At 51.6% G+C, this 12,889-nt stretch overlaps 1 protein-coding gene across 1 annotated transcript in view; it reads left to right on the top strand.

The window, feature by feature from the left end:
• Positions 1–12,889, top strand: part of ASTN2 (astrotactin 2) — a 264,180-nt gene that overhangs the window by 174,798 nt on the left and 76,493 nt on the right. The window contains exons 17-18 of the mRNA XM_041475041.1: positions 8,207–8,340; positions 9,456–9,604. Coding sequence (XP_041330975.1) covers positions 8,207–8,340; positions 9,456–9,604 — 283 coding nt within the window. The remainder of the gene's footprint in view (positions 1–8,206; positions 8,341–9,455; positions 9,605–12,889) is intronic.

Here is a 12,889-nt window from a genome sequence, read left to right as displayed (position 1 = left end):
TGACCTTAGAGGAACTGCAGGCACATCCCAGCTCCTGTAGTGTTAAAAAAAAAGAAATTGTAAACACTCTACATATGTGTCCACAAAGACAATGCTGTACAGACAGATAACAAGGTCATTAGCAAGATGGATTATTGACTTCTAGAAACTTGGCTGCAAGTTTTCCTGTATAAGCTGAGCAGCAAAGATGAAGCAAAACACAGGTAGAGACATTTTGCCCTCTTCAGTGTGTCTGTTTTTTAATAGGTTTGTCTTTTCATCTGCCTTAGTGGAGTGAATTATGAACTTTTCAAAATTTACAGCTACAGCCCTGTCCAAGGCCGTGTTCTCGGTTGCTGATGACCTTGCCAGACTCTTAAGTGCTGGAGTTTCAGTTTCCATGCTGGGTGTCTGCTGCGGACTGATTTGTGGTGTTTCTTTGTGTGCATGTTGGATTTCAGCTAAAACTGACCATTTCCAAGCAGGAGATGAGGTGAAAATATATTACTTTGCCCACGTGAAATGAGCTTAAAAAGTCTTTATTTCCATGTCAGTGGGAATTGCTGTTTTCTTCTTGCTTTGAAGCAAGGTCTTGAAATGTAAAGGGCTCCAGGAGTTTTGCCTTTTGCTGTCCAGGGAGAATTTGTCCAGAGGAAATGTCCTCAAGGTAACTCTCAGCTCTGTGTGATCTGCCCTCCCAGCCCAGCTCCAGCACAACTCCTGCTCCCAGCAGTGGGGAGAAACAATCTGAGTATGAGGAAAAGTATCAGGCCCCTCTTTTCCTTCTTGTATGCAGTGAGAACTATGCACTGAGATCCTGCTAGGAGTTTCTTTGTTTCCCCTGTGGTTTAATAGTGTTGGCCAAAGAATTTGTACCATCACTGGTCACTGCAGCCTGGCTGGGGACTGTGGCAGTGCTGGAGCTTGCCAGGGTGAAGGAGATATTTTTGGAGGTTCAAGCAGCTCTTGAAGGACTTTGTTGAATGTCTTTCCTGGTGTGGCTGTGGGTGGCAGGTTTGACAGGAAGGACTCTTGCTGGAGCAGAGGCAGTGCTGGAGTCCCCCCTGCACCAGTCCCAGTCACCTGGTGAGATCCAGCTGATTCAATTCTACAGGACCATTGCTGTCACAGCTCCAGTGCTCTCAGTCTGAGTGCTCACACTGGGACTTCCAAAGGTGTAAAGAGACAGAGAAGCTGTGACCTTGGCTGTCATCTCCCAGGGACTTCTCTGGAGCTCTTTGGATCCTGCATCAGTTTTGATCAGTGCCAGCATCTCTCTTCTGCTTCCTTTGTGCTCTGCAGCAGTGCAGACATCACAGTGGTTCCTGCACATGAAGCTGGAGGAGATTCTCCACTGCAGGGCTGTGGAGGAAACCTCCACCAGTGTCAGTGGCTGGCCATGCTCAACAGCAAAGAGCTTCTCTCTGTGGTGGGGCTTTCTGCTGGCAAAATGCTCTCAACACCTCAAGGGCTGGATGCTGTTCAGTGCATGTGGTGGGAGAGAAGAGAGAGGTGGTGACTCCAGCTGCTTTCACTTTGGGGAACATCCTAGAGTCAAAGAGAAAAGCTGCTCCTCACCCCAATCAGAGTCCCCTCAGGTTATGGTGACTTTCCTCCTCCACCTTAAACATACTTCTGCCAGCCCTCTCCCCATAGGGTGGGCATCATCTTTCTTACTGCCCAGCACAGCCCTGGAGTGCACCCAGAGGCACAGACTGGGAGTGAGAGCACAGGTGTGCATGATCTGCAAACGTCCTTGTCCCTCACAGGAAGGCAGGGAGCACCCTGCTTCCCCCATCCCTCCCAGGAGCATCCTTGACAGGGATGCACATCTGCATGTCCAGGGCCACGGGGCAGCCGTGGCCAGTGGAGGGGAGAAAAGGCAAGGTATGCTGGGCAGTGTGGTCCCTCCTGTTTGTGGTCTGTTCATTTTTCCCCCAAAAAACCCTGAAACAAGCTTCTGTGGAGCAGCTCAGCCAGCTGCAGAAATGCTTAGAGGGTGGTGTGGTGAGGGGGGTGTGGAGAAGGGAGGCAGGAGAGATCAATCTCGCTCCTACTGGGAAATGGACTCAAACTCCTGCTGTGTGTATTTAAGGAGACAAATGGATGTGGAGCCTGGATTTTTAGGAGACCCCTAGGACCTTGCTTTAATTCGAAAATTGAGTAATCTCAGCGTTTGCTGCAGCCATGGCCTCCTCACAGCACACATGGCCCAGCCCATGGTGTGGGGGCTTGCTGGGCGGCACGTCCCTGTGCTGCTGGTCCCACTGGGCTCAGCAGGAGCCCAGAGCGTGCCTGGGACCCTGGCAGGGCTCTTGGAGACAGCTTCTTCACGTGCTGGGAGTCACCAGTTCGGATGACAAGTGAGGCTAGAGCAAAATTCCCAATTTTTTCCCCCACTCCTTGCCCAGTAGCCATCTCCTGCAGAGCAGAGCAGAGCATGGCCACCGCTCTGCATCCAGTGTCCCCAGGCTGGCAGGGTGTTTTTAGCCAGGGTGAAAGGTGTGCCAAGGCCATGGGCTCAGTTTGCCCCAATCCAGCACCGATGGCAGAGCTGCTGGAGGACACACAGCTTCCCCAAAGCAGCCCCTGAAGGCTTGGGAACACAGAGCCAGGGATTTCTTCTTCCACTGCCAAAGCTGGCAGGGAGCCTGGGCCAGAGGGGACAGTGTTCTTGTGGTCGAGGTGAGTTTTTTGGTTTGGTCTGGGGTGTGTTTCTTTTTATTTGTTGTTGCTTTGTTTGAATACCTGCTAATTGGCCCTTGTCCTCCTCCTCTGGCCCTGGAGCATCGCGCTGCAGCTCCAGCTCGCCTTTCCAGGGGAAGAATGGCCGCATTGTCGCGCCTGGCTCGGGCTGTAATGGGGAGCTTTGTGCCGAGGTGTGAGAGCGGAGCCGGCTCCCCTGCAGGGCTCGCTGCAGTGCACAGGGCTCTGATTTCCCCTCTGATTTCCCGGGTTTTACAGTGTCCTCTGCCGCTCCCCGGGATCCTGTTATTCTGTAAATAACAGAAACGAGGATGCACCCTGTGTCCCTCCCAGCACCCTGACCGTTCCAAAGTACCACTGATGTCCCTTTCCAGGATGAAGTGCTGGTGATGCTGCTCCCGGGGGAGAGGCAGCCAGAGGCAGGGAGGGTGTGAACAACACAGGATGGGATCACCTGCCAACAGCAAAACTCCATCCTCCTTTGCTGTGAACCTGGAGCAGCAAAATTCCATCCTCCTTTGCTGTGTGTGAACTTACAGCAGCAAAACTTCATCCTCCTTTGCTGTGAACCTGGAGCAGCAAAACTTCATCCTCCTTTGCTGTGAACCTGGCCTTTCAGACACGAACTGCACGATCCTGGAAAGACTCTCTGGCCTGGGAAATCCTTAGCTTTCCTCCCCTTTTTTGTTTTTCTTCCCCGCTTCCAGAGATGTCTAGACTAAGGAGTGGCATTTACCTCCTGTGAACAGCACGGAGCATTGCTGGAAGGGCATGGAAGGCTTTTCCTCCAGCCACCCTGCCATCATGGAAGTGTCCTTTTGGGGCTGTGAAAGCCCTTCTGGAGCCTTCATCCTCCTCCAGTGGCCCCTGCCTGTGCCTGAGGGAAGGTGGTGGTGTGCAGGTCCCATCTCCATCCTGCCAACAGGAAAGGACAGGATGTGTCCGTTTGCTGCCATGTCCCTGGACATGGAGTGGAACCTGTCCACTGACTCAACCTGCTTCCACACTTCCTTCTCTCCTTCTGCACTGAGAAGAACAAAAAAGCAAACAGAGAATGGGAAATCAGTGCAAAATCTGAAATGAAGCTAAGTTCCAGCCTCTAGATCATCTCCTTTATCTGCAGCCCATCTCTGTCCAGCCTACATGTTCACCTGTGATATTTTTTTTTTTAATCTCCTTGTATTTCCTTTGTAATTTTTCCAGAAACAGAGAGTGCATCCTAGACTCAGTGAGCCAGATTTTCATGTCACTGTCATCCATGGAGAAGACCAAATATTCACAGACAAGCACCTAACACACGCCCTTTCCAGTATCCCATCTGCAAGCACCAGCCCTGTGGTGTGTGCTGAGTCCTGCAAATGCTGAACTGAAAGGCTCCTTCATGTCCTATCGCTTTCCTCTCCTGGGATGTCAACAGACAACCCACAGTTAGAAATAACTTAATGCTTCTCCCTCCATCAGCCAGGTCTAACAGAGGACAAAGGAAGTGTTCTTCTCTATTCTGTTGCAGTGTCTCAGCTATAAAATGGGGCCAAATGGCCTCCCCCTGAGCACAAATAACAACAGGAGAAAGATCCATATGCAATCGAGTGTGGGATAAATGTGCTTAGCTGATCGTTTGTTTCCCTAATATTTTTTTTATGAATAGGCTTAGCTTATGGTAAGATGGGACTTTATGGTCCTGTAAGTCTTGCTTGTGTCAAAACAAATGAACTAGCCATCCTAGGGGGGAACTATCAATCCAATATATGTGTGTGCATGGGTGTGGGGAATCAGACCTATTATACCTTTAAGAGCAAATTAGATGCTGTTCCTATGATTCATAAAGCTATATATCTAATGGCATGACTCGTCATCTAGAAAATAAACGTTTCGAGCCAGTTTCTCATCTCATAAATTTCCCCTCTGGCACCGAAGGACATAAACTAAATGGGCTGACTCACAGGGAAACAATACAATTTGGATACTTTTAAATGAGAGATAAAATTTCCTTAGGGCACAGAGGGGTGTTGGGGTCCCGGGGAGTGGTTGGCAAGCACAGGACAGTGCATTGGGGGCCACTACCATTCCCAGGGGATCAATCACTCCTGGGGAGTCCTTCATGATTCCAGACCCTCTTGGGTCTGTGAAAACATGACCACCATGATGAAGCATCCAAAATGGAAGTGGTCGAGTTTGAGATGGACTTGTGGAGGTGCTGTCTCCTGGCAGGGAGGAGCCCTCACTGCACGTTCTGAGCATGGCAGGAAAGGACAGGAGATGTGGAGAGCTCAGCCCAAGGCAGGAGGAGAAGGTGGTTTTCAGCCAGCAGAGATCAGGAAGGTCTCTGTGCATTCATTCCCTCCTGAAGCTCTCCCAAAGGCTGCAGCTTCCCATGGGATGGATCTCAGCACCTTCACTGCATCCCTGTCCATCGCTCTTGGTCCTCCTGTGCCACTGGGGTCCTTCTTGGGGGGCAGCTGCCATTCCCTTCTTCTGTGTGATCTTACCCATTTCTGCTCCCCATCAATTTGCTCTCGATGCTTCCCCACTCCTCAACACGCATCCCCAGCACCAATGGGAAAATCTCAGGAGCCACTGTCTCGAAATTCCACTAGAAAGCAAGAAAAGCCGTAGAATCCCAGAATCATTTGGGTTGCAAAAGATCTCCAATACTGAGTCCAACCTTTAACCAATCACCCCCTTGTCACACCACAGCACTAGTGCCTCATTTATTTGTTTCTTGAACACCTCCAGGGATGGGGACTTCACCACCTACTTGAGCATCCCCTTCCAATGCTTGACCACCCTTTCCATGGAGAAATTCCTCCTGATGTCCACCCTGAGCCTCCCCTGGCCCAGCCTGAGCCGTTCCCTCTCCTCCTGTCCCTGTTCCCTGGAGCACAGCCTGACCCCCGGCTGTCCCCTCCTGTCAGGAGCTGTGCAGAGCCACAAGGTCCCCCCTGAGCCTCCTTTTCTCCAGGCTGAGCCCCTTCCCAGCTCCCTCAGCCTCTCCTGGTGCTCCAGCCCCTTCCCCAGCTCCATTCCCTTCCCTGGACATGCTCCAGCCCCTCAATGTCTTTCTTCTCATGAGTGGCCCAGAACTGGACTGGGCACCCAAGGTGTATCCTCACCTATTCCTAGCACAGAGAGACAAGGCAGGGACAAGCCCTGGCTGCCTGGCTCTTGCCTAGCACAGAGGGACAAGGCAGGGACAAGCCCTGGCTGCCTGGCTCTTGCTTAGCACAGAGGGACAAGGCAGGGACAAGCCCTGGCTGCCTGGCTCTTGCCTAGCACAGAGAGACAAGGCAGGGACAAGCCCTGGCTGCCTGGCTCTCCCAGCCTGGCCCTGACACGAGTCAGGACAGAGGCACGAGCCGTCAGGGGCAGCCGTGCTCCCAGTAACCTGGTTAGGGGGTGGAGGTGTGCTCGCCGTAATGAGCACAGCATCCATCCCCTAACCTCGTTTGTGTGAAGGGTGATGCAAGGCAGATGACGGCTGGGCACCTGAAGGATCTAATTAAAACCTATTCAAGGCTGGGCAGAGCAAGGAGGATTGCTCATCCAGCTAGTGCTTAACAGCAGGAAAAAAGAAAAACAAGGAATCGATTACTGGATTTACTAAAGGGCATGGATGGGTGGGTGGGGTTCCTTCCCTAAGTCGGGGATGTGCAGGGAGGAGCTGGGTTAGGGGACAGAGAGGGGGTGTGCAGAGTGACAGGGTTGGGGCTGGGGGACAGTGGAGCAGTGGCAGCAGTGTGACAGTGCAGCTCTTCCCGGCATCACCCACATCTGTCTTCACCCGCAGCGCCTGTCTGTGCACACAGGTACCTCAGCAGAGGGTATTTATCTTGCTTCCTAGGGAGAGCACATGCTTCCCCATCCATCTGCACACATCTTTTGCTCTTCCTTTCCTGCACAGACCCGCTGCTCTCTCTCTGGTGTGTCTGCATCCATTTATCTGGGTGTCAGATAAACTCCTCTCTTCATCCCTCTCTCCAATTACTTTGGATGCCCTTTCCAGCCTAGCACTTCAATTACTTTCTAGAGAACAGAGTAAGATAATGTCACATTTTCTTTCTTTCACCTGTTCGTTCCTTCCTTGGGTTTTTGGGGATTTTTATTTCATTTTTTCCATCTCGAACAGTCCCATTTTGTAAATGCCTGGAAGCAGAAAGTTTTGCAGACACAAGAGCCTTGAGGAGCCTTGTTAAAGGTGCTGGGGGTGTTTGGGGAGAGTGACAAAACCCTGGACAATGGCAGCCCTGATGTCAGGCTCTATTTATACTTCCTCCTTTCAGAAACCTCCCTGGGATGGCGCTTTTCCTAGAGTTTTCTGCTCAGTGCTGCTGCCTGAGCTGTCCCTGTGCTCCTCAAAGGGCACAGATTTATTTCTAGGTGTACCCTTGCAGCACAGACCATATCACCAGGGCCAGGCTTCCACAGGTGACTTCTCATGGGAAGAGCAGTGTTGCCACAAGTAAGGCTGCTTCATGTGGATGAGGACCTGTGCAGATGTTTCAGCTCCCAAATATGCTTCTTGAAAGGTCAAAAGCATTAGAGCTTTGTTCTAGTGGCTGGTGTTTTGGTGTTCTGATTATTTCAGATGGGTGTTGTGGCTTTGCAGGGTTGGGTTGGATGTTGGCTTTGTATGTGTGAAGGAGAGATGTTTTTGAAAATGGAAGTTTAATTACAGGCGAAGGGTAGTGGAGAAACCACCATAAATCCATGTGGTCCAAACTAGAGCAGGGTATGGAGTGAGGGATGCCCCATCCTGCATTATGGGGACTGACACCAAGCACCCTGAGCTGTGGGATGAGCACAGCAGGGACACTGAGGGGTGACACCTGGATGGCTTTGCCAATTCTGACCACGGTTGTTATTCCAGGGATTCATTGGTATTATTAGGAGCAGTCAGGGTAGCTCCTGGGGACATCCTGCAAGTATTTTCCAGGTTTTATTTTTTCCTTGCAGATAGTGCTGTTTTGCTTGTGAGTGTTCCTTAAACAAGTGAATAAAGCAGCAGTTTGCTTGCAGGAGGGCACTTTGTGTGAATAACAAACCTGTGAGAAGGATGGAAGGGGGTCTGTGTTGTTGGGAATTTGGGCATTACTTTATTCTCAGGGGGACAGAAACGGCTGGGCAGAAGGGCACGGGGAGGAGTGGAAGAGCTTCATTGTACACAGCAGCAGTGTGCAGGCACGGTGTGTATTCTGTTCACTCTCACAGAGGGACTTATGCTTGTGCTTCTTCAAGCAGCTCAGTCCTCCGCCACAGGGGATCCCCATCCCCACTCCAAAAGCATTCAGGGATGAACCAGCATCACTCAACACGTGGGAGTTAAACCCAGGGAGGTGAAGGGCCATGCCCGGGGCCATGCAGAGAGGCCGTGGCAAAGCTGGGGAGGACACGCTCCCCCAACCCATCCCACGTTTCCTGATCCCGGGGCTCTGCACACTCCCCCTGATGCTCAGCCCCGAAGCTGTGCCAGATTTCACTGAGTCTTTAGCACACATGTTCACGCTTTTTGTTCTCACATCAGGCCTTCAAAGGAGCCCTGATGAGCTCATACTGGTGCTCTGGGAAAGGTGATGTTATCGAAGACTGGTGCAGGTGCGACCTCAACGCCTTCGATGAGAACGGACTCCCGAACTGCAGCCCTCTCCCTCCGCCTGTGTACGTATCCCTGTGAGCCCTACCAGCCCCTTTCCCGTGGGTCACAGCCCCCAGAACCACCCCATTTCCCAGAGGCTTGGCCCATGGGAACCTCCTCCTGCACCCTTGGGGCTGGGGGCTGCACTCCAGCCCTCCTCACTGTGTGACTGATGTCTTTAGGATATCCTGGCTCTGGCTGTGGCCCTGGAAGGTTTCCTTATAGATTTTCATCACCTGATTAGCAGGGCTTGTAGAATGGGATTTCAAATGCTGAAAGAAATGGAATTACAGTGCAATTCATTGTGGCTTGTCAGAGCAAGAGCAAATCAGGAGCAAACTGATGGGAAATTAGCTGAGAAAGCAGGAAGACTGGCTCCAGCGAGTCACAAGGAGCAGAACACCTTCTTAGTGAGCCAATATCCTCAGAGGGATTCATTTCCCATCTCGAGTCCAGCAAACATGCTGTGTGTTTGGAGCCAGACTCTCCATAGCCCTGTACTTGGTGTTGTCATCTACCCCGGAGCAGAGGGAGTGGACGCCTCTGCTTTAGCACAGCCAGGAGCACAGAGCTCCTCTGCCTTCATCCCAGCCCACGTTGTTCCTGCTCTGGGCAGGAGCTCCTGCACAGCTGCCCTGCTCTGGCTCTCACCCACGCCCCTCAGAGGTTTGCAGCTGGGTGAATTCATGCTGCTTCTCCCCCTCTCTCCCTCCCTCACCTTGGCCATGCAGACCTGACCCTTCCCTCCTGTGGACTCAGCCCTGCTGGTTTTCAAGAACTTGGATCTTCTCCTGTTTTGCTCCTGGGGTGTTGGTCCTTGCTCACCTTGCTGAAGTTCAGCAGCTGTCCCAGACAATGAAGGCCCCTTTAGATGAGATATTTGGGGTTGCATGAGCTTGCCTTCCCCAGGAGCAGGGGGAGGCTCCCAAGGGCACACATTGCAGTAGGCTGGACTCACCTGAGCTTCAGCTTTGCGATGCTCACGTGTGCTCTGCCCCTGTGACCTCTGTCCTCGGGGCTTTGTGGGCACACCCACATGTGTGAATGTGGACCTTTCTAGGGGTTGTGCTGCTTGGAGATGTGGATTCCTCCCCAGAAAGGGAGCTCATGTCTTGTTTTTTCACTCTCTCCCTCCCAGCCTGCGGCTCTCCCCCAACGTGGAGCCCTCCAGCACCGTGGTGTCCCTGGAGTGGCTGGATGTGCAGCCTGCCATCGGGACCAAGGTGTCAGACTACGTCCTGCAGCACAAGAAGGTGGATGAGTACACGGACACAGACCTTTACACAGGTGGGTAACACACAGTGAGGGAGGGCAGCCTCCAGAGGGCTCCTGGCAATGCTTCCTGTGCCCTACTGGCTGGGAGCAGCTGCTTTGGTGGAGAATAGAGCCAAGGTGTAACATAGGTATCAAACCCACTCCATTTAGGAGAGGTTTCTGGAATCTTCTGCAGACATGGCTATTTGAGGGAAAGGGGTATTACAAAAGCACAGTGATGCAGAAGGAAATTATTTACCCTTTTTTGGGCAGGAGAGCTGAGAGTTGGACTTTCTGAAGTGGGTATTGATCTGATCAGTCTGAAATGCCACAGGGTGGTGGTTGTAGGGGGAAGGTCATCCCTCACCAGCTCAAGGGCTTTACTGGTCTGTTCCAGGGAGTGACCAGTGGCCCACCTTTGAAAGGACATTTTCAGCTGTCTTGCACACCTATCAGAGGAACTCCAAACTACAATATTTAGGGAGATCACTTAAAGAGCACAAAATTTCTCCAGGAGAACCTGAAACTTCCCTGGGTTGGAGTTTAGTTCTCAGGCTTGTACTGAGTGCTCTGCACCTTAAAAAGGCTTTGTCAGCAGCTCAATCCATGCTCCAGGAGCTGCTGGACAAGGCAGAGGGCTGTGAAGGATAGGATTTGATTTGGGTGAGTCAATGATGGATTTCAGAAAATAGGACTTGAGACCCTGAGTGATAGCAGTGCTGCAGGGAAAGCCAGGTAGAACCTACTGCTTTTTGCTTGAGGATTTTGGATGTAGTTTTTTTTTAAAGAAGCTCACAAAAGTTGTCAGGGGCAGCTGGGCAGTTGATGAAAGCAGAAATTTACCTGGGACAGGGCTGGTGTTGGAGTGCAGGACCTCACAGTCCACATGCAGACTTGCATGGGCTCCCAGGGCACCCTGTATAGATGTTTAGCTGTGTTTCCCTGTTGGGAAGACAGGCTCAGGAAGATCATTTAGACCTCACAGCCACAGGGAAGTTTCCACCCTCTCTGTTCACCTCAAGACCATCTATTCTGCTTCTGCAGTGTAGATGCCACCGTATCCAAAAATCATGTGCTTCAAGAGCTGGCCTGTCTCTGTCAGAGAGAGCCACATCCCCACCTGCTGGGGGGGTCCAGCTGTTTGTGGAGACCACTGAAAGAAGAATCAGGAGTCTCCACAAGCAGGAGACCTGCAGGAGGTCCCTGGCTCATACACCAGTCCCATCCCTTGGGACCTTTCTCCTACATCTTGCCAGCATCCCCTGCCAAAGCTGCCCAATGTGGCCATGGACTCTGGGTTATGTCTCTGGTTTCACAGCATGGAAGAAGGTTTATTCTTTGTCTTGGAGGGGCACCTTGCAGTAATGGAGAAAGAAAACAAGCCACCAAAGGAGGGGCTTTGGTTTGGATGGGGATTCCAGATTGCTCACCAGTCAGGTGAGGCCAGACCAGGGAAACATGGGGTTTCTCCTTTGAAGTGGCTGGATCTTTGCCTGGCAGCCAGAGTAGGAAATACAGATTATTATTATTATTTTCCTTTTATGACTGCCATGTGTTTGACAGGCAATTGAATTCATTGTGGGGAGCTTCCCTCCCCTCTGCCTGCTCTGGGGGACTGTTTGGGACAGAATGACCCTATTAACAATTAAAGAGAAAAGCCAATCCTAAATCTCTCCCTTTTTTTTTCTGTGTTGTTTATAACCAAACAGCATTTCTGCCTTCATTCCTTTCTTACCCTACAGGCCTCCAATTCCAGATGACTTTAAATACCTTGTGTAGGTATTTGCAGAGGTGCTGACTGCCACAGATCTCTACAGCCAAAAATCCTGTCCTGAATATCCCCTGACCACCATCACCCACCCATCCTGCTGCACCACAGCTTCTCCCCTCTGAGCAGCATCCACAAAAACAATAACTCAGACTCAGAGGGGGAATCGTTGGGAGGGGAGTGTGGGATATGAAATTTGGATGGCTTTTGATGCACATGGGCAGATCTTCCTTCCCCATCAGTCTCCCTGCTGTTGGCAGGGACGAGCAGGTTGTTCCCATAGCTGGGAGGTACATCATAGGTATTTGGAGAGGGGTCCAGCTCTGGGCTGGGAGGATCTGGCAAGGATCTTTTAGGGCTCTTGAGGATGCTACCAGTCATCCCTTGGAACTCTTGAGTTTAAATGAGTGGGTTATTTGTACTTGGACAGTGGTTTTGTTTGCTTTATTGCAGTTGTAGACATTTCTTATTGTGATTCCTGGTACTGACATGGGCTAGAGCTCTGCCAACCTGTTCTTCATTCCTGTGGCAAACTAGGTGGTAGCTGATCCCAGCCTCACCTGCTTGTTGCCTTCCTCCTGCCCCTCAAAATCCTCCAGCCTCTCACCCTTGCAAAACTCCTTGGCCTCCGCCTTGTTCTGCAACTGGAAGATGTAACCATTCCCTTGAGCCAGAAACCATTTTTTCCTCTTCCTCCTGGAGCAGAGTCAGGAGGGAGTTTTGAGACTGGTCTAATGTGGGTCCCCTCTGCTCCCTGCTGGGCTCCACAAGAGACAGGGATGCTGCAGGACAGGGCCAAGGGAGCCGGGAGCCTGCGTGGGTCGGTTGCCCTCAGCTGTATGAGGTTTTTTAAGAGGCTTGTTACTGGTGCTTACAAAAACACAGCCCTTGGCCCATCTGAGGCGGAGAGGAGGTGAACTTGTGTGTGAAACAAACCACGCTTTCAACACCAGCGCGCGGGGAGCGAGCGGCTCCGCGCTCGGGAGCCAGCCGGGAAGACGGAGAGCAATTACATCCCAAACTGTTTATTAAAACTTGTGGAAATTACTCATAACTCCATGTGTGCGACGGCTTTGTAGTTGAGTGATGCTCTTTGTTTGAACGTGGGGCTCTCAGAGAGGGCGTGAGCCACACATGTGTGTGTGTGTGTCTGTGTGTGTGTGTGCAGCCAGCCCGCCAGCGCATTATGTCATGGACCAAGCAGGCGCTGCACTTGAGACAGGGAGAGGGAGAAATGTGTTTTACAGGGTGAGGTACAAACTGAAATGGCTGTGAACATCTGGAACTGATATTAGGCTTGGAAAATGTTTTCTGTCACTCCAGCACTCCTCTGGAGGAAGGTTTCTGAAGTTAAGAAGCTCCAAAGGGGATGAGGGGGAGGGATGAGGGGATAACATGGCTGTGATGCAAAGTGCTTTTCATGTCTCCATTCTGTAAGCCAGGCCGTGTCCCTGCATCTGCCAGACTTATCACCTGGGCTATCACCACTTGTTGTTGTTGTGGCCCTGGCTCTAGGAGGTCCCCTGGACCAGCTAAGCCCCCCTTACCTG

The sequence above is a fragment of the Pyrgilauda ruficollis genome, unplaced genomic scaffold (assembly GCF_017590135.1).
Source record: "Pyrgilauda ruficollis isolate IOZ18807 unplaced genomic scaffold, ASM1759013v1 scaffold34, whole genome shotgun sequence".
Classification (NCBI taxonomy): domain Eukaryota; kingdom Metazoa; phylum Chordata; class Aves; order Passeriformes; family Passeridae; genus Pyrgilauda; species Pyrgilauda ruficollis.
Note: the sequence above shows the minus strand (reverse complement) of the source record. Positions and strands in the feature narration are given on the sequence as shown.